At 38.9% G+C, this 22801-nt stretch overlaps 1 protein-coding gene across 2 annotated transcripts in view; it reads right to left on the reverse strand.

The window, feature by feature from the left end:
- The window catches only part of LOC123959746 (transducin-like enhancer protein 4), a 35863-nt gene that overhangs the window by 7449 nt on the left and 5613 nt on the right, over positions 1-22801 (reverse strand). Inside the window, exons 5-11 of one of the 2 annotated variants that reach the window (XM_046033999.1) lie at positions 12315-12377; positions 8912-8986; positions 7918-8116; positions 6294-6310; positions 1354-1476; positions 535-588; positions 292-444 (exon numbers count right to left, since the gene is read on the reverse strand). In XM_046033999.1, coding sequence (XP_045889955.1) covers positions 292-444; positions 535-588; positions 1354-1476; positions 6294-6310; positions 7918-8116; positions 8912-8986; positions 12315-12377 — 684 coding nt within the window. Of the gene's footprint in view, positions 1-291; positions 445-534; positions 589-1353; positions 1477-6293; positions 6311-7917; positions 8120-8911; positions 8987-12314; positions 12378-22801 lie in introns of both variants that reach the window. The other variant, XM_046033998.1, reaches the window with a different exon arrangement.

Genomic DNA, 22801 nt, shown 5'->3' on the forward strand with positions numbered 1-22801 from the left:
ATATATATATATATATATATATATATATATATATATATATATATATATATATATATATATATATATAAGTGTTGAGACGCATTATGCACCTGGTATAATCAAGGGGTTTTTCCCCTTTTTTTACATTTTGCTTCTCTTTACAACATTTTGCTTTCTTTAAACACCAAACTCATTCCCTTCTATACCTTACTTTACAATGATTACATTTTTATGAATGCCTAAAAATAGAAAACTACCAAGAGAAGCAATGACAAGGAAGACCAGAAAGCTATAATTACGCAAATGACTCACCAAATTATTCTCTTTGGATTTGGATGATGGTGTGCTGCTGGAGGAGGCGATGGAAGAAGGACTCAGCGGAGCATCCTTCTTCAACAGGCGACGCTTGTCCAACCCGTTCTCCCGTGGTGAGTGGGCAGGACTTGCTCTAGGAGACACTGGATCCTGTGTTGAGTGAGCACAGACAAAGGCAAGAGAGTCAGGCGGACATATTTCTTCACACAAAAGACGCCACGCTGCTAAACTGTGTTGTACCTCATTGGAGACATCCACTACCAAGTTGTCATCGCTTTTCTCTCCATCACTTTCCTGGGATGGACACATAGACACAAACTTTCACTCTGTGGTGGAAACATTTTGAAACAGTTTCTGTGATAGATTTACACAAGCTACTAAGTGTAAACCAGATAAAGATATAAAATACAGATAATCAGCGCTTTTATCATTCAATATCCCATTTCTTTAATTGCAAGTAAAATAGAAATTACACATACAGTCAGGCAAGGGCAATCATAAAATAAATTATTTAATTATTGCTCTGCGAGAAGGTAATAAAGGCTATTTTAATCATTCTGCTGGCATTGTTCCTTTTATATTTTTTAATTATCATATAAAGTGGTCAAAATGGATTCATTGTATAGCATCCAGATGGCTCATTTGGCGGAGGTACAAGCCATAAACGGCAACATACTGAGTTAAAATCTCAGCTGCAACCTTTGCCATGTCAGGTGTCTCGCTCACTGTGTTTCAATTGCCAACTGTCCAAAAAAAAAAAAGAAGAAGAAAAAGGCGTGGGTTTGAATGTGGCTCAAGTATGATCACGACACATACTGTCGGACAGGCTGCCTTTGCTTTGTTGTGGATTTTATATTAGAAAGTTGGCACTCCTCTTTCATCTCTAAAATCGTGAATATTTGAGTCTGGATTCAATTTTAAGTTTCAGTTTTAATTTCAAGTTAATATAGTACAGAAGCCATACAATTACAAAACATTTAAACACATTTTCATTGTCTTTCCTACAGAAACAACAAAGTTAAATAAAAAAACATACTTATCAAATGCATGTTCACTCACATAGCGTGTAGAGGCCAGCTCCTTATCGTCTGTCTTCTGTTTCTTGCTGTCGGAAGAGTAATCGTTGGAACTCCTGTGCTTCTCTCCAGTCCGAAAACTGGCTGACGGAGACACAGATGAGCTCTGGAAGTAACGAGAACCATATACTTAAAGGAGATACTTCTTAAAAGACCAAAGCTACAGTATGCACTGGCCAGGATTGTGTCTAAAAATGTCCCTGGATTGAGGAAACGCTTTAGGTGTCCCAATTACCAAACATTTATGTTGCGTCTACATCTAAATTTATTGTTACCATCTTTATCTTCTATCTATGTCTTAGAAGCAGTTTTTAAAACAGTTTTCCTTGAAACTACTTTAAACCAAAGAAACAGTCCCACTGATAGCAGTTGACAGCGTGCTCTGTGAATTATTCAGAGTCACACTGACACTGACATTTTGCTTTTGAATCTTTTAAATTTAAGCAAGCAGCAAAATCCACCAACGAAATTCCATTCTTTCCTTTTGTATTGGGTGAAGGCAGAAAGGCAGAATCTCCCAAAACCTTGGCAAATAAAACAAAAACCATTTGCATGAATACATACCAGAAGAGAGTTGTTATTTTGTAATTTGGGTGAAGCAACCCTTTAATACCAAAAGAATCAAAGGAAATTGGGCGCAGGGGCTCTTCAATCATTATTTATTTCTACTGACACTGGTATATATTGTGTCTACTTCATAGCTTACCATTTAAAAATATCTAGTGAACTCTACAGAAGTCCTAAGGTTAAAGATGTGTTGGACGTGCGACAAAAGTCCCCTGTGTGTGTTCATAACGTGGCTCCTGAATGAATGCAGTCTGAGACAAGAACAGTGAAGGGTGAGCTGAGGGAGATGGGACTTTCCTTTTCTTTCTATAGACCCTGATAGGTTAAGAAATATTACTTACATCGTATGCCCAGACCAGGACAGGGTGAAAAGTAAGATACAACTTAAATGCTCTAAATCTTTCGAATGTGTCATGACTTCTGCTTTGAACTAAATCTGGAAGTAAGGGTGCAGCCAGACAGCAATGCAAACAGTGCAAACACAAAATGACAGCGATCCACTCCACGGCTGGATTTACACTTTAAAAACTCCCCTGGCTGTCAAAACCATTTAATTTTCACTGCATCCATACAATGCCAAAACAACGCTGCATCCTTGACAGTTTGACTGCACCATCATGGCTTGAACTCAGCAGCATTATTCTGAAATTAGGGGGAGGAGGAGTTGTTCCATTGATGTCTCTCTTTTCTTAATCAAATATGGCATCCTTTCAATACCATTACTGAAGGATTAAACCTCTTTGAGAAGCGAAGATCAAAATAAGGTCAACTAAACATTTCCCCTCTTGCTCCGCCTGTCCCTCTCTCTCTCTGTCTCTCTCTCTCTCATTGGGAGGCGCTCCTTACCCAGCAGACGACGGACAGAGAGAAGAAAAATAAAGCAGGACCTTTAACTCGACCTTTCCACTAACTCACGCTTGTAACCTTTCCACTGCCCTTTGCCGTGCTGCAAGTGTTGATGACAAAGATTCTGTGGGGGAGGAGTGATGTTCAGTTTGTGTGTGTGTGTGTGTGTGTGTGCGCGCGCAGTCGGGCAGCACTTGTATCTGTTTACATTTTAGTACACCGTATGTGCAAACAATGTTGAGATGTCAGAGTGTCTACAGGTGTGTCTCTCTCTCTCTCTCTCTCTCTCTCTCAAGACTGATTAGATTAATTAGCCTGCAAATTAGCTCTTTCAAAAACATCAAGGTAAATTAATTTTGCTGCAGAGACAAATGAAGGTTCCGCCGGCAGTACAAGCATTGTGGGTATGAAGAACCGTGTGGTGTGGCAGGGTGGAAGCATTCATTTACCAGCACATCATAATTACATTTGCCTCCCATTTCAAATCGATTCTGCAAGTCCAGATTATGATACCTCTAACCTCCAATGTTTTGCTCAACTTCAGTTTCGCAATCAGTCTGACTCTTTCATGTCTCTCCAATAATGAGAAGCCCTGAATGATAAAGCTTCTCTTGTGTATATTAATATTGTTAAGTACCATTAAGTCAAGGCCAGCAATCCTCCAGGTGGATGTTTAATGTAATGTGGAGTGTCCGTGGGACAGGACAAGTCAGTGTCATTGGGGCCTTCTTGATAAGACCAGCTGCAGCGAGGAAGAAACTGTTCTTGTGGCGTGAGGGGGGCGATAGAGGTCGGATACAATCTTTCCTGCTAGCCTCAGAGTCCTGATCACTGATCGCTCTCCTTTTTCAGGATCTCCCTGCTCACACTCACACGGTTCAAATCTGGAAACCGCCTGATCTAATGGGATTTGAGCAACTCCACATGAGAAGTTGGAGGTTAAGGACATGGGCACGTCATTTGTGGTCCTGAGAGAGTTGCTCTTTCGGTTTCATTTTCATTTTCACCCAAATTTACCCTGGCAGTCCGAAGATTGAACCGCAACCTATTGGCCACAAGCTCACTTTTCTACCCTTTCGGCTACCATGGCCCCCAAAATGTCTTTTAAAATAATTAATTTCATTGTTCAATTGCTCAAACGGCCATGATAATGTATCACGGCGCTAAAAGAAAACACAATGATTTTTATGCGTTTATGTGATATGAGTAACTTTGAATCTCAGCTTTTTTGCCAACATGGATGAGAAGTGCCTAAATGGCAGAAAGAAAATTTAAATGCAAACATGTTCATTTCTATTTCAACAAGGCAATGCCAAAATACAATTGAAAAGCAACAGGTTCTGAATGAACAGCCATTTATACAATGTAATAAACAGTGCCATTACTGTATATTAAGTCTTTACTCTCTTTCTCTTCCACCTTCTCTGTTTTTCCTTCCCTGAACCAACACATCTCCAGTTTGCCACCGTGAGTGAGGAAGAGAGTGTATACTGTTTGGAAAACCTGTATTTTATTCCCTTTGTTTCTCAGTTTCTTTTGCTCACTAACCCACAAAAATGATGGCTTTGTACACACCATAAAACCTTTTTTACTCTGGGTTCAAGTCAGTTGGTGTAATCTATCACCTCTGATCCCTCCGTTAGACTCAATTTGTTTCTTATTCGGCAGCCAACACAGCATGGAAGATCAGACTGTACAGTGTATTCAGACTTTTCAAAAAGAGCATCCCAACATTAACAAAGAAACAGACTGCAGCAGCAAACCTACATTTACCAGTGAAAAAAAACAAGACAAAAACGTATGAAAAAAGAAGTCTGATAGCTTCTGCAGCGACCACGCTAACAAGTTGCAGTTACTTTCAACAGGTGATTTATTTTAAAGGTCAGTCTAAACCTGAAAGCCTCATTAGGAATTCATTTCCCACCTTTCTTTCTAAACATAGCACACAATCAAGGACTTTGAGAAGTGTGATTTTACCTTGAGTGATTATATTTAAGGTCATAGCAATTAAAAAAAAATGTTTATCTTTTAATTGCAACCACTCCAAACCATCTATCTCCTTTCATTACATAATGGACTGAAAAGGGAAAATAACAAATACTCAGAAAAGCAAAAGTCAATGGCATTGACAACTGAACCAACAATTAGCTTCATTTGATAAGTGCGCTAACAGGCCTGAGGAGGTGCAGTCCTTGAACACACCACAGCTACATAATTGACTGTCTGTATTGGCAACAATAAGTATGCAGACACACATGTAGGTCTACACCCACATACCTTTATCAGTGTGTGAGGTGCTAACACCAAGGACATTAAGGCACAGATGTTCAAGCAATTCACACACACTGTACCCTGTGAACTGTTGCCAAGGCAACTGTAGACCACTGACAAGGGGCTTATTGGTTTCATGAAGTGACTGTTGGCCGTGTGTGTATGTGTGTGCGTGTGGTTGTGTGTGTTCTCACAGGGCGTTAATGAAAGGCATTCATCATTCTGGTCTTTCTATCTTTACCACTGATTTCTGACGACCTCACACACACGCACACACAGGCACACGTGCAACACACTGTTAATCGCTCCCATCGTGGTGCTTCTAGCTCTCTGTGTGTGTGTGTGTGTGTGTGTGTGTGTGTTTGTGTGTGTATGTGGAGGAGGACACACTACATGGGGGGCAGAAGATAACATATTAAACATTCCTCCTGTCTCCACCTACTCCAAAACACCAGAGAACACACACAACCCACAAAACTCATGCATGCATGTGTGTGTGTGTGTGTGTGTGTATGTGTGTGTGTGTGTGTGTGTGTGTGTGTGTGTGTGTGTGAGCTCGGGCTGCCAGAATAAAAAATGCTAATCTGCTCATTGAGTATTCAACAAACCAAATGTTTGCCTTGGGAAAAAAGCTCCTCTTAAGGGACTAATTACTACAAGTGCTGGATGTAATGTTGCTCTGTTGCCTCATGTTGCTCCCGCCCTCCCTCCATCATCTTGGGGTTTCTTTTTTTTCTTTCTTAATCTTTGTCTCCATTTCCAAAAAAACAGCAAGAAATACTTTGTACAGTAAATGTGGAATACTTACATGGACTTTGTAATCACAAGTTGACACAAATGTTTTAAATAAATGCGGAAAAGTATATGCCAAGACATTATGACAATATCATACTTATCATAATAGTTTGGACTGATTTTGTGTTCATTTTTCCTTGAGACAGTTAAGAACAAGGAAGGCAGGTATCATATATCAGTCCTAATTTATTCACTTCATGTTCTTTGCATATGATATCAAATATTAGTCTTCGGCCACCAGCAGGTGTGTTAGGAATGAAAATGAATAAAGATCTGGTAGAGAATGTTGATAGAGAAGAAATTTGTGGTCTGAAAATCAGTTATTTGAATAGTTGTTTTTTTCCCCTTTCATAATATTTATCAAGCTAAGTTGACTGAGAAGAAATCATTCTGTACAGCAACCACAATCCTACAGTGATAGAAAGAACCCAAGGAAGGACTTACCTTGACTGAGTCTCTGTCTGAGGAGGCAGAGGGCAAGAGACAGAAAAAAATGACTGATTAAGGCATTTAATGTCTGAGCAACAAGCACAATAATGACAGAGAGGTAATGGAAAATGTGCACGTGCACACACAGAAGACTCAACGTAAATTAACTGAGAATGTTCCTTTTCATTTTACCAGCAAGCCTACAGCATGATAAGTGAAATGTCATGATGGGAAACAAAGCACAAATACATAATTATACTGATGGCATTAGGTCACATTTGCTACAGCACTCCATTCTTAGCAGAGAAAGAAACTGCACCTTTCCAATGAAAGTGCTGTGATCATCAGGGATGCTTATATTAGACAAGTTAGTAGCCTAAATGTACATACTAGCATGTACACATACACGTGTCCAAAAAGCTGATGGATTTGTAAATCAAGGAGCCCAGGGAGTCAAATGACACCAGATTTGGCAACAACATGCATTAGAACAAAGAAATGCATTTATAAAGACTAAAAGGACAAATAAAGAAACCTCTTATTCCCTCCATACAGCACACACCCATTCACAGGAACTCAGCTAGAGATGGAGTTGGATTGTTATTGATTATTTCTCCTAATGGGGGTAGGCATTACCTGAGTTAGCAGCTGTTAGCTTTACTGCAGCTAAAGGGCAAGGTTAACTGCTCTACTGCACTCTATAAAACCCCACAGTCATGCTGCAAGAGAGTAATTAAGAGCTGGCACACAATGTTTCTATCACACACACACACACACACACACACAGTCTCTTTGTACTGTAATTGAATGCTTGAGCTCAAAGTCAGCTCGGAGAAGAATAAAAAGAGTTGAAGAGACCCAGAGAAAAGAGGCATCATCATGGTTTTGTATCGGTCCTTATTAGTCTAATTAAAATGGCATAATGACAAATCAGGTTTTAATTGCTTTAACTGCTGTTCATTCAGAGTACTAACAATTAAGCATCAGCCAGTGGTGGTATAATTCTTAACTTTGACACAATATTCCAGACATGTATAATTAGTTTGGGATCATTAACTGAACAACAGATAACAGCTTCAGTATTTATATTTATTAAATACATTAGTCTTCTTATGAATAAAACAGCACATTTGTGCAATTTCTATTAAATATTGACATGTTTGTCTGGATTTTTAAAACATCTCAGACAAAATTATATTTTAGAAGGGTATATACACCTTTTCACTAGATAAACAATCTGTCAGTGAATGTGAGAGAGGAGAGTAGACATGAAAATGTAGATTTACAGCAATCTAATAAAGCTCTTATTTATAGTAACATGATGCAAGAATGTGACATAATAGAAATTTCAACAGTGGAAAGGATAAGATAAAATTAAGTTTGATGCAACTACTTGGTAAAGAGTTATAGATTGCCCTCCAAGTTGTTGCATCATTCTTAGATGTGACAGTAAAGTAGAATTAAAGTTATTTCTGTATTAAATAAAAAAAGTAAGTAACCAAACAAAAACAAAACTTCAAATTGTGACTTTTTTTTACACATAAGTAATGCATGCTAAAACTTACAGCAGACATGAAGTCTCCAACACCTACACACACACAGACATAAACACATAAACACCTACTGTACACACACATACCTCTCGGGTGTTCACTGTTGTTGTCGTGGTGTTTCCTTTCGTCTTTGAGCGGCAGCTGGTGGCTCAGAGCGGACGATAGAGCCAGCAGGCTGGCAGTACCGGCCCCAGGGGGCAGGGGGGGCTGGAGGCCCGCTGGGTGTGGCGTGAGTGGGATGGGGATGGCGTGGCCGTGGGAGAGGTGCTGAGCCTGGAGCTGCTGCTGCTGAACCACACAAAAATAACGATTACTGTAATGCTACATTTTGACTTAAAGCACTCTCGACAGTATAAGACAAACAAGTGGCAGAGAAAGACAGGAAGGAGAACTGAGGAGAGGGAGAGATAAAATGAGAGCCACAGAAGGAAAAACTAACAGTAGGACCAGCGCATGGTACCTGAAACTTCTAAATACTTACATGTACTGGTTATTAGAGGAGATTTAAAAAAAAATAAAATAAAAGTAAATTAACATTTCTGATAAGTATCCTTTGAATTTAGTTAGTAAAATGCAACGCAAGATTTGTACGAGGCAGTTGAAAAATAAACTAGTGACACCTCAACCTCAAACATACAGTTTGTTTCTGTTTCACTTCTGTACTGAAATTTCTTGTTGCTTATTGGTCTACATACACGCCAAACACTCTGGATATCTGCCATGCCGATGTGCAGTAAATCCACGGCTCTAAGCCTATTTTTCACATTATAAATCTCAGTAGTTATAGGCTGCAGTATCACATCAAAGACTCATCGAAGCTCATCGAAGCTAAAAAATATTTATTGAACTTTGGTGAACGATCAAAAAACACGACACATCTTTCCATTCATGTCTTTCTCATTTAGCATTAGAAGTTATTGTTTAAAGCTGTTTTTATCTGTTGTCATCCCCCTTTTTCAACATTAGTTGAGTCTTACACTATCTCCCATTACTCTGTGTGTGTATGTGTGTGTGTGTGTGTGTGTGTGTGTGTGTGTGTGTGTGTGTGTGTGTGTGTGTGTGTGTGTGCAATACACCCACTCCTATGATGGCGTTGAGTTCAGCCATGGTGACCTGCTTGGCTCTCTCCACCGCCTGCACCACCTGCTGCTGATGCTGGGAGAGAAACAGTGGCAATCAAAGAAAGTATGATATTGAAGCAGCAACTGAGACAGAGAAAAGAAGATCTGTGCAATTCAGACATCTGGATTTTAAAAAAGGTTTATGATTATGACCTCCATGGACAAACACATGAAACTACATCAAGAGCATTAAAAATGTATTCCTCCTACATAAGTCTCTGCTGTAAATGAATATGATAATACAGGACATCACAAAAGACTATCTGCACAACTGTGAATCAGCTACTACCTCATATCTGTTCAGGATTTCTTTCTGTGTGATGCTTTTTTCCATCACAAATCTGCTTTCCTATCTAACAGATCAACAGCTAAATGGCAGTCGTCAGTTAGACGCCCACTTTACCAGACTGACCGATAACTTATCAATCAGCAACGCACTTGTCATAAAACCTGACAAACTGTTGACGTCTCATTAAATCAGCTGTAAATGTGCTGAAACAGAGTGAGTTATAATATCTTACTGTACTTGAACAAGATATATTTTTTCCTCACCAGTTTCTGGACGAAAGCATCTGCCATCTTATTTCCCATTGAAATCTGCGGCTCTGAACAGTTTAAATGCCATCAGACAAGAACCTGAGACACCTCTGAGTCATCAATGCTGCTTGCTCTTTGTATGGAAAACAGGTGCCTCTCCTCATAATTTAATCCTAACCAGTGTGTTAATTAAAACTCACTGGACAGAAAAAAAATCAGTAGCTAATTAGGGTATGCTTGTTGGTGTAACGTGAATAGGCCAGTTAAATGGGTCCAAGACATACTGTAGCACAAGTGGCCAAACATCGTGATATAAACACCTGCATTATCTAATGAAGCCCAGTGTAAGAGATCCTGCAAGCTTATAGAGTAAATCATTGTATGCATGTACTCTGTGCTGGAGATGATGATTCACTTTTGGGGTAGTGAAACATTCCCCGTTTTTTCAATTTACAGTCATATGTTGATGGCACAACAGCTAAATCCACAAATTCTATGCAAGTCTGTTGTCCGTTTTGTGCTCACACATCTCAAAATGGTGTAGCTGCAAAATCTTCAACACAGAAAAAACAGACATACACTCTGTGCAGACAGAAAGAGAAAGAGACAGCCAGAGAGACAGGTAGCTAACTGGGCAAAGTCATCCAAAGGGTACAGAGTGAGAAAGACAAATCCAGACGGTGAGAGAGAGAGCAGCAAGATTCATCCGAGAGCGCAAAACATCAAAGTAGGGCAGAGATGAAAGAGCTTATCCGGTGTGGAAATGAACCTGACCATCGAGTTCAGCTACACCTCTGCAGACTCAGTCCGACCTGCCTGAACGTGACTCACACACATGAAAAGATCCATCGGTCGGACGAATGTTGGCAAACAGCTTTTATACCATTATTATCAATAATTCACTTCTCACAACCACTATGTGTACGTGTTTACAGTGTATTGTATTGGCAAATAGCTCTTATACCGTTATTATCAATAATTCTTAATAGACATAGATACTTATAGACCCTAGGATGGACACAAGAAATTCCATAACCAACAATTAACAAATCGGATAAATCACATTGCCATTAAAGTTTAGTGGTTACCTGTACTGTAAGATGATACTTGATGCAAAAACAAACAATAAAAACACAGAGGATTTATTAAAACACTGTTTCCAAGCATCTGCAATAGCTAGGGGTGATGAGCACAAATGACTTCAACGCAGAAAAAAAGTACAGTAGCTGGATCACCATAAGCTTCCATGTAAAGACTGTAACACTTACACTGTTGCAATAGAACACGTGACTGTAAATATCAAAATCATCATTGCAAAGACTTTTAGAAAACTACATAAAATAAGATTTTAATTAGATCCACTAAAAAATTGGCTTCTGATTGTCACATTTAAATAGACAAAATTGCCAAATTTATTATATCAGTCTGGCTAAATTATGCCAGATTTAAGGCTGTGTTGGTTGGAAACATACTCCAATACTGGTGATACACTGAACACACCAAAACATTTCTTTAATTAATTTAACTGTTTGCTGAGCACAAACACTATTTTACAAAAAAAAGAACATGAACAACAACATCTTTGCCTAAAGAGAATGCAATATAAATTTGGCAAAAATCACAATTTAAGTCAAGAAATATCAGATCAAGAGGTGAGCATAACAAGACTATGATCCAGGATTCAGAATTCTTTGATACTGTGATGAGGCTACAATTATGTTACCACTGGTATTTAAGATGTGCGACCAAACACTACCTATATGCACAATTATGCACAAATGTATTAGGCATAATTCTGATATTGATCGTTATACAGGTAAAAATTTTCTGAGCAGTAAGTTGACTGATATATCATCCTACATGTCCAAACTGCGAGGAGGAACAATAATGGCAAAATTACATGAATAAAAAACAAAAGAGCTCTCACAAACACACACAAACACAGTCGATGTGATTTGCTGCACAATAATAATATGATTGTGCTACATTTCATATGCACACGCAGTAAACGAGGCTGTGCATCAAAACAAAGCAGTAAAAGCCGTTCCCTCTCTCTGCCTCCCCTCTCTGCGGGCCTCAGGGCTCTGTAGCAGCACCACAGTCTAATGCCATTATTCCTAATCCACCCTAAACCCTCCTAATCCATGGCTAATCTGGAGGAGAGTTTTGGAGTCCACACTCACTCCTTCCTGCTGTTCCCACCCCTCAACACAAACACACACACACACACACAAACACACACACACACACACACACTTTCAACTCCTCCAGAGGATTTATCAGCTAAACACGCACATGCAGACCTAAAGATTCCATAATAAACATACTGTATAAAACACACTAGTGTGCGTGCAAACATTTACAGTGTATTTTACGTGCATGCAGGTGGACAAACATACAAAACACACGCACAAAATAAACTCAAATACAAAATGATTTTCTCACACATACACACACTCACCCAGCCCCTGGCTCGTGCATATGTTAGTGGGAGACATTTAATAAGTTTCGAGCATATCTGCCTATCCCGAGCAAGGAAGGATTAACTCAGGATAATCTGCGTGTGTGTGTGTGTGTGTGTGTGTGTGTGTGTGTGTGTGTGTGTGTGTGTGTGTGTGTGTGTGTGTGTAGCTGTGTGCATGCGTGTGTCTCTCCATTATCTGTCTGTTTTGCCTCACAATCCACCACACACTTCTCCTCCTTCTATTTCTTCTATAGCTCCTATCTGTCTTCCTCCCCTCTCTCTCTCTCTCTCTCTCTCTCTCTCTCTCTCTCTCACCCACCTCCGTCTTAACTCACAGTGACAGGCATTTTTGGAGTCTTACCTCCTGAGAGAGGAAGGGGATGACTTGGGCGCAGATTGCGTTCAGCCTTTTGACGATTTCCGCCTGCAAGACAGAGAGGTGGGCACATGAAACACAATGTTACTCAAACTCAGCCACAGACAAGAAGGCGTCCGCCTCACACAACCTACAAATGCTCACACCAAGTCAGTTTTTATTTTCACATAATGGCTCCTTCACATGAAACAATGTATACTCAGTTGTTGGAGTCTTTTACAGCTTGTTGAAATACCAGGTGTGGGTTTTTCTTTTGGTTCACAGGAATTCAGGACTTTTACATACAGTATAAGGCCATTGAAGGTTTCAGTTGGAGTTTTAGACCTCTAGTAGCACTATGGAGCTGGTTTTCTATGTGTGGGTCCACGTTTTGTTTATCTCGTGTACGCGTTTGACGTGATACACAGTCCTGCCACTGGTGTCACACTATTCCACAAATCAACAGGTGATGGTAACGTGCCAAGATATGCTGCAATGTGCCAGTAAAGACAGGAAAGAAGAGCACTGCAAGCTCGTAGACTGAATGTAAACAATTCTGGATACTCCAAAAATTAGTTTGTTAGACTTTTGTTAGAAGGACACACACACTGCGTTTTGGTGAGTAACACTGAATGAAAACTTATCTTTTGCTTGTTTACAAGATAACTCCAAAGGACCCCTTTAAGCTAAGCACTTCAATCAAAAGAAGACGGATTGGGACGATAGCATGAGCAGCAATAGCCATGAAAAGAACAAAACCACAAGAAATTCAAACTTCAACTGCAGAATCAAAGTACCACCCACACTGTGTGATTTAAAGACGCTCTCTGGGAAGTGCAGTGCACAGGCACCATGGCAATGAGTGCTTAGCACCAATATCACCAAAACAGACAAAACTAACCTCACAGTGAGAGTGTTCTCTTTCTTATTTAGTGATTGATATCGGCCAAGAAGTCTGACAAAAGAGGTCAATTAGTCAATGGACAGTAAAAATGAATGAATCATCTGTAGCTACTGTGACAATACATCAATTACCGAATTCACAGGTTTTAAGCGGTTTCAGCTGGTAGCTTGCTTTTTCAGATAATTAGTTGTTTAAATAACTTGTCGCATATATTACAAGAAAATGTGATTTTGTTAACACTGCTGCATGCTACAAATATCATGTGTTGTTGAATGTTTTGCCAAGATGCCATAGACCTACTGCGCACCCTGATGTCTAAACTATCCACGTCGTATTAATGGAATTAAAAAAATTGTCTGTCCATCAAAATCCGGAAACAGAGAACAATAGGGTTGTTTAGAGAGCAGAGAGGATTGAGAGATATTCTTCTTCCTTGTCAAAATCTGGCGTCTACATTACACTGTAAAAAACAAAATTGTGAAAAAACCGTAATATTCCAGCAGCTGGGGTGCCAAAAAAATACGGTAAACTAACAGTAAATAACTAACTCTTAAAAATATGGAAATATTCTGGCAGCTGGGGTGCCTGAAAAATACCATAAAATAGCAGTAAATAACTAACTCGTAAAAGTACGGTAATATTCCATAATGACAATACAGTTTGTAAATTTCATTTTACAAAAAATATTGTGTAATTTTGGGGATTTTAATGTTAATTGAAGAACATATACACCTGCAAAAACAATTAAATTACCTACAAAAATAGTTGAACACTGCTGAATAATAGCCCGGGCTTTTATTTGCTAAAATCACTGAATTGACCCTGCCTTTATTTGGGACAGGCATCCATATGAGACAGGCCTTTAATTCGTTTTGCACAAAACTGAAACTACTATCAAAAGTTTATTTATTTCAAACAGAATAATACTTCCGTAAAAATGATCAAATAATATCAAATACACGTCATTCATTTGATCTAGTTCTGACCGACGGCTTATGCGCATTTATTTTGAAGGCAGCAACCTATTGAAAACAACAACACGGTGCAGGATGAGAGAAGTTAGCAGACAGAGAGCGATGGACTTCACATGACAGGATTCACAACTTGGATTAATTTTTATGAAAGACAGACTAAAGGAAGATAAATAATCAAGGAAAGGACACATTCGGACTTAACGAGCAGCTAAACAAGCGCTTCAATGTTAACGTAAGTCAGCACTTTCTCCCCCTTTTCCTCTCTTGTAGCCATGCAGGTTACACCGGTAAATCTAGAAGAATTAGACTTTAGGTCTTGTTGTTTCCATTAAATGAACTTAACAGTGGTATTGTTCACCATGTTCATATTGACATATTGATCATACGTTTAAACATTAATATTTGTATTAACGACGGTAGCCACCTGACTTGAGTTCGTCCCTAATTCTGTGGGGAGGGCTATGGACTAACACATGTCCATAATTTTGTCACCATACCATTATAAAGGGAAACTTACTTACTTAATGTCTTGCAGACCTTGGATAGATATGCTGTTTGTTATGTTTGCCGTTGTTTATGTTTTCCAATTGAGCTACCTTGAGAAGCAAAATGGTTTCTTAAGGTCATCCTGAGGTGTTGTTGTGCAAAGTCAGCCGAATCTGAAAATGTACTTTTGGCTTGCGTACCAAAAACTTCGGATTCATTAGGACTGCCAAGAAAAACTTGCATATATTCTACAGTGATTGAGCTACAGCCAGCCGGTGTTTGATAGGTATTTTTCAAACCATTTTAAGAAGATGAGTTTGAATTCACATTGAATTTCAGGTAAATTCTCTGCTTGAGTTGTGTTTGTATCACATTCCCACTTTTCTTTCTACTTGCACATATTTGCATCTATTTTGTATACCAACTTAATGTAGAAATTGTGGACTTCCCTAACTCAGGTGCACACAGTTGTGCACTGCCTTCCAAGGCCAGGCGGACCTAATTCAGCAATCAGCTGTAGCACTCCTGGGGTAGAACTAGAGGACAGAAAAGGAACATGGATGCACAGCACAGGGAAACACATACAGCTGTGACAACATTTACCAGATGCAAAAACTGGCTGTAAAAAGTCATACTGAATCCAGAAAATGATGAAGTCTTTGGATTGTTCAACCTATATAAATCCACTACATTTTGTATGTACCATTATCCCCTCTCCTTTGCCTTTCATGTCTCTCTCTATAGTCCTATCAAAGCAAAATGCCAGTATTTTAAGAAATACTTTCCAATTACTGTACATTCATGTTCCTCTTTAATCTTGGAGCTGTGTCTGACAGTGTCCAAAATGTTCTTTGTCGAACCAGTTGTGTTTCTAATGAATAGATCTGAAAATGTCATCAATAAGGTAAATAAAAACTAAACTACTTTAGTTTCAGGAGAAGAATTCTTTACACCGAAATGTTAGATTTAAATATGTTGGTTTGAGGTTTTGATAATACACCTATAGCTAAGACTCTTCAATCGAAGTATCTGTAAAATGGCATTAAAATGAATTTTTAATCACAAACGCATAATTTTACATTTCTTTTTTAACCCCATTCAAAGGTGTGGATACCTGTCATTTAAAAATAAATTAAATATTACCTTTCTGTAATTTTACCACTTTTGGGCAATTATTAATATTTTAATCTAATTTGTAATCTAAGCATTATGATGAAAGTCAACATCTGTGAAATTACAGTAATTATGGCTGTTTTCAATTATCAAAACTGTGTTTTGACAGTTTAACAATACTGGTAGACATTACACTGATTAAACATTATAACATTTATTCAATGTTTTTATTTCCCAAATATCCATAATTTAAGGAGATAAATGTCAATTAACAAGCAAATCTATGTCAAATTACAGAACACATGTTTTTTGTTACAGTTAACTGTTACTAATTGTACCAAGTTTAAAAAATGTTTTTACAGTATTAAACTTAAATTTAACAGTTTTTTCTTTTAAATAAGACAAATAATATTTGTGAAAATACGGTAAATTCCTGAATGCATTAGAACAGTTTGTTTATGTCAAAAAAAAACAATATTTTCTTTAAAATAACAGAAATGTTATGGCTATTCACAGCTACAGGTTTTTCGTGTTATTTTACATTTTCATTCATAGTTTGTTGTGTATTTTTTTTTATATTTTCATGTATTTCAATATACAGTACTACAGTAATAATCTGTGAAATAAAAAGGAATATAACTGTAAAATTACAGATTTCTTTTTTACAGTGTACCCTCAACCTGACTGCAGACAGTTTGGTCAGAGATTCAGGCTGGCCCCAGCCAACTCTGACTCAAGTGACATCACGTGAGGCAATTTATCAGACTTTTTCTTTTGTGCCTCCAGAGAATCCTCTGGAGGCACAAAAGGATTCATACAACTTTTTTTTACATATTACTAGAGTTCCCCTTTAATACAGCCACTATAATAATAATAATAATAATAATAATAATAACAATAATAATAATAATCTTTATTTATAGAGCACTCAAAATCAATGTTGCAAAGTGCTTTGCTGACAATAAAATTAATAACATTGTTTTAAGATAACACAAGAAACAGATAAAACCATTTAAGGAATTAAAATATAGTTAAAGGAAAAGAAAAAGAAAGTCAACTAAAATCAGGTATAGCTCTCCTATGTAAGAAAAGACTTAAAAGAGTTCACTGACTCAGCCGACCTGATTTCCTCAGGCAGGCTGTTCCAGAGCCTCGGGGCCCTGACAGCAAACGCTCTGTCCCCTTCAGTTTTATGTCGGGCCTCTGGAACAGACAACAGACCTCTGCCCGAGGATCTCAAGGTACGTGCTGGTGCTTACGGTACTAAAAGGTCAGAGATATAGCAGGGAGAGAGGCCATGGAGAGCCATTAAATGCTAAAACAGGAGTGATGTGTTCACGTTTTTCTGTTCTGGTTAAAAACATGGTAGCTGAGTTTTGTACAGGCTGGAGTCGATGAATAGATTTTGGGTCAGGCAAGTAAAATGATTATCAAAGCACTGATTTTCAATAAAAATCCAGGACATTATAAATTAAAACAAGTGTACCATAACAAATAGATAAAGAACCATTCTAATAACAAGATTTGTGACTTTTTAAAACTACTTGAGAGACATTTTTGTCTGTAAAATGTATCGCTAACTTCATGACAATTCAACTTCCGTATCCACCTTCCAATGACTAGACCACTTAATAGAGTTAGATTAGAGTTAAATCAGCCATATCTGTTTATTCAGCTAATAAGTAACAAGTAATTACGGTACAAAATACAAAAATTGGCCAATATAATGTTATCCATTTTTTAAACTCACAAATAGGTATTAGCCTCAAAAATCCAGTATCAGGCTATACCATTTATCCCTCTCTGAACATCAATCAACATCAGCCAAATGGATGATTTGTAAACATAAACCCGGGATTTGGCCCTCTTGAGAATTTGGAGGAATACAGAGAGTGAAGTCCACTTGAGCAGACAGCTGAAGGAAAACATAAGGCACAAGTAAGATTTTGTCGAGTTAATCAGCTAAATTAAGAGCCAACTTCTGAAAAAGCCCTCATGGACTGAGATAACTCCTCCAAGTCAAACACAATGCAGAAGAAGTTACACCGCTAACTTTGTCAAGCACTCGTTTCATGTTTATAACCTTGACAGAGGTGAACTTTGCTCTGGTATCAGTGGTAACAGAAGACCCCGAAGGCCATGAGAGCAAACCTAATAGACACACTGATGCGAACCCTTCAGACAGACGCACAAGCAACATTGCTGCAGGACGGTACACATAAACACAACCAAGTGCACACAGACACAAGCAGATACACACTTGCACAGCCCTCTCTGTATTCATCGCATGTTTTTACTGAACCCAGGGGTTGGCTTTTAAAGATTATACAGCACTCTCTCTCTCTCTCTCTCTCTCTCTCTCTTGCTCTCACCACATCAGGTAGGTTGTTTTTTTTTTTACAGGAAATTGCCTGATCCACTGTCCCAAAGGGAGTGCCAGTAGTGCAACTCAAATCCAAACACAAACACAGACAAAAGACACAGACTCGCACCAAAGCACACACTAAATAAGACACGGGGATACACATCACCTTCTTTATTTGTAAGACTAAATACGTACAACTATATAACAGAAAGTCAACAGAGGTCAAGTGACCTGCAGGCACAATAGTAGGAAGACCCTGGGGCTCTCCCACAGTACCTCCAATTATACAAAGAATTAGACTTCCAAAACTTACAGCACCACTTTATAAGATGTCAAGCAACAGGAAACTGTTTGACTCACTGCAAAGCAAAATCAACAGAATGCTAAAAGCAATCTTAGCACAGAAGAAGTTATCTCTTTAGCCCTGGCTAAACAGCAAGATTTCCTGATGGCGTTTCTCACTCGTACGATTAATAACACAGTTAATCACACTCTTAACTGCGTTGAGAATCTTGTGTAGAAAGATTTTTGATGCCCACACGGACACTGGCGGGCTTCGGTATCTGAAGCCAACGAGTTTAGAGTTTTGTCACAAGGGAAAAGAAAGTAAGAAAATCGTCACATTTAAGAGGCTGGAATCAGTTTGAACATTAACTAAAAGGACTGATTATCAGAATGGTTACTGATTCACTTTCTGTCAATCAACTAATCGATGAATTGACTAATCATTGTGCTCTGTCAAAGAAGCAGCACCAGCTCAGGTGAAGGCTTTGCCAGTTGCCAGTAGATGCCACAGAACAGAGGTGTAACCAGAAAGGAAAGACACCACAATGACAGAAAACCAAACAAAAGGGCAAAAGTATGACTTCAAGCTCTGCTATTCACTCTTTATACATTCCAACTATTGTTGTCCACAGAGTACACTGATTCATTCAGTGTTGATTATTCCCTCCTTTCTCACAATGTCAAAAAATACCATAAAACCTCTTTGACATTGAAGGGCTCTCATTCTTTCTGTTTTGTATTGAATAGTCCTGAGTGTTGTGCTGAACTTTTAAGACAAATGTAGAGCTTAAAAAAAACTTTTTCCATGATGTATGAGTAGACTTAGGGAGCCATTTAGTGTCGAGCAGACGGGGAGCTCTAAAGGAGAGTTGCAGTTCAACTTACCTGTGATTAACACAGCGCTGCAGCTGCTTGCACTCGCGCAGACAATCTAAAACACTGACATTTTCATTTTATATTTAACGTTTATCCAGGGAAGACTTGCTGTGCACACATGCCCTTTTTCAGCTCGGTTCTGCTTCACATTCATACACACCGGGGAGCTGCCCAGTACATATTAGCTTATGAGAAACACCACTGTATTAGTTGTTGGGGTTTAGGTGCCTTGCTCAAGGGCACCTTAGTGTTAAGTGTCGAGGGCGAAGGAGGCCATGCTCAGTATTCTACAGCTGGGAAATTAGTTGGTGATTCTCCACAAGGCTAACACCAACCCTAGCTGCAGCTTGACAAGTGAATGAATAAAAGAACTCTTTCCTTTGGTCTGGCATAAGGAAATGGATGTTCAGGGAGACAGTGAATGGATGGCAGACAGCTACCATGGTGAGGGTCAGGCTGTATGAAATGTTGCCACATCCACTTGGACATAAAAGGGCTGCCAGGCACCCCCAAAATAAGAACAACCAACTTGATAGGTGATGAACAATCATCACCTATCAAGCCCACAGCTGGACAAAAACGAACCACGGACCACGCCAGCAATGGTGTTTTTGCAAGTCTGAGCTGTATTATTATTGATTTTTGAGTATTTTGGGGACATTTTCTACCTTTATTAGAAGACGGTTGGGAGCTGACAGGAAATGAGGAGAGAGAGAGAGAGAGAGAGAGAGAGAGAGAGAGAGAGAGAGAGAGAGAGGGATGAGGAATGACATGCAACAAAGGAATTTGGTCAGACCAAACTGACAGATGTTGTAATTACATAGTCAGCATCTTAGGCCACCAGGGCCCTGGTTTCTTAATGGTTTTAATGTAAAAGATATTAGTGATGAGTCAATTGATTAGTCATTCAACAGAAAATTAATTACTATTTTGATAATCAATAAATTGTGCAAGTATTGTTTTCAGTAAATCTCAAATGTAAATATTTGCTGGATTTCTGGATTTGGTTTTTCACTATTGTTGGGTTCTATAAATAACATCACAGAGTACGGTCTACAGTCTGTGGAAAAATAGGCTTAAACATGCAAAACCAGTAATATAGTACTTGGTAAATGGCAATAGTTTTATTTTGATAACCACAGTAGTGTAAAATACTAAAAATAAGATAAGGATAATAATAAGGATAAAGCTATTAGATCAGTTGTAAAGATGCAGATCACCATTAACAACGCTACAACCTCTAATCGATTTATTTTGAAGAGGTGACCCTGAGATGTTAATGGAAACAAAAGCGCTAGAGCAGAAAAGGAAAGGGAGATGCTTTTCCACGAGGCAACACAACCAATTTCAGGTGACATTTTACATCAATGGCAGACAATCGTGACTGTCGGCCAGAGTGCAGGGATGTCATCCTGTTTGGCCAACATGTCTGTTTACACCGCAAAGACCAAAGAGAAAAACCAGGACTCCTTTTTTCCTCCAAAGACATCCCACGGCTCGTGCAAACCTGGACAACTTGTGTCTGCAGCGAGCAGGCCTCAACTTCGACCTGGACCTGTCACCGTCTTGACAGTGAATAAATAATAAGAAACGACTGGCCAGAGAGCCCTCTAAGGTTAGGACTCAAACCAGGTCGATCCATGGAGCTTATTGCGAGATTAGGGGACTCTGCGGTCACATAAAGTCCAATAACCTCAAAGGCAAGATTGTGTGTGCTGAATTTATCTTTGACCCTCAATGTGAGTATCTGGAGCAATGTTCCTCCAGTTTAAAAAGAAAAATAGTGAGCTGTCGCTGTAAAACATAAAACTTCTTTTCAGTTTGCCCCTTGTGATCAGATCAACAACATGCAATACATGGTGTGATCTGCCTCAGCCACTTAAGAACTTGTGGCACTTTGAAATGTTAAAACTATAAAGTGGCTACTGCGGAATTTGCCGCTGAATATGCTTTCATTATTTACCTGAGAGCACCTACTTTGGTTACAGCACTCTCTTTTTTTATAATAGGATGGCTAAAAAGCCTAGCACAAAAAAAACCCAGCAATAACCACTCATCACCAAAGATGTTGCCCAAAAGAATGAAAAACACAGATAAAATTACCCCACTTTAACTCCTAACAACACAGAAATTAGATCAGACAGGAGCCCAGGAGTCAGATTGGGTCAGATAGAAGATCAAATGTCCATCTCCCCTGTGGAGCTTTGTAAGCACCACATCAGCACCACTTTTCACCACCAGCTAATACACCTAATGGACCCCACTATATAAAGGCTGTATTCCCTTGTAACTATGTGCGTGCGTGCGTGCGTGCGTGCGTGCGTGCGTGCGTGCGTGCGTGTGAAAAAGACTAGCCAGATAGGTAGGGTGGAACAGAGAGACAAAACAAAGGGTGCTATACAGACAGGCTACAAACAGCTCAAGCTTCAAAATTAGTGCTTAATGTAAATATTTAGTTGCAAATATGACTCAGCTCTATTCTACTCAGTATTTTTTGCACATAAAGTTTAAAATAAACCCTCTCTCATTCCAGACAGGGTTAGTAGTGGTCTGTCTTGACTGATATAAACAAGAGTAGACTGACATATTTATATACATGAAAACACAAATAAATATGCCAGTGGTTTCTTTTTTACTTCTAATCCCTTTTAAAAAGTGAAATCATGTAGGTGTGTGGTTGTCACAGTTGCATATGTCTATAAGTTATGACTACCAGCCCACAAACAACTTCTGTGCGACCCATGAATGAGCGTGACATTATCTGAAACGTGTGAGCAACAGTCATATGTGAAACGTGACACTGCCACCATTTGTGATCTGACTGTGTGAAAGCAGCGATCGCAAGTTGCTTTTGTTAAACAGGCCCTTGGCACCAGGTCAATTAAAGAGAGATTACCCCGCCACAGTTTTCTTTAATCATTGTTTAAGATTTCTGAAAAAGAAACCCGGCTGCTGGCTGTAGCCTTACATTCACCAGACAGAAACGGGAGTCTCATCTTACTCTCAGCAAGAAAGAGAGTAAGTGTCATCTCGAGACTGCTCAGACCCCTTGTTGGGTCCCGACCCCCAGGTTGGAGACACAGCGTCAGAGTTTTACCCAGAATGCCACCGAAAAGGGTGGCCATCCTGTTACATATGAAAGTGAATTTCTGTGAGTCTGAAGATTATTAAAATGCTTTAAATGAAAGTTGTAAACCTTTAAAGAATATGAAGAAATAATTGCAGGACTGTCATTTGAAATCATATTCACTGGAATATAAAGGTTCTACTGTGCTTTTAATCTTGCATTTTCCAAAAGTAAGTCCAAATATTAAAATGCCGGATAAAACATTACATGACCAAAATCCTCAAATTGGAACAAATGGCTCCCTATCCGCTGCAGTAAAATGAGTTGTCAGACCTCATTGAAAACACTGCCAGTCTTCAGAATCAAAACGTCTTATTACTTCCTTCTTTCACCACTTTCTCCACCCTCCTCCTTCCCTTTTTC

The sequence above is a fragment of the Micropterus dolomieu genome, linkage group LG21, assembly GCF_021292245.1.
Source record: "Micropterus dolomieu isolate WLL.071019.BEF.003 ecotype Adirondacks linkage group LG21, ASM2129224v1, whole genome shotgun sequence".
In the NCBI taxonomy this organism is placed as follows: Eukaryota; Metazoa; Chordata; class Actinopteri; order Centrarchiformes; family Centrarchidae; genus Micropterus; species Micropterus dolomieu.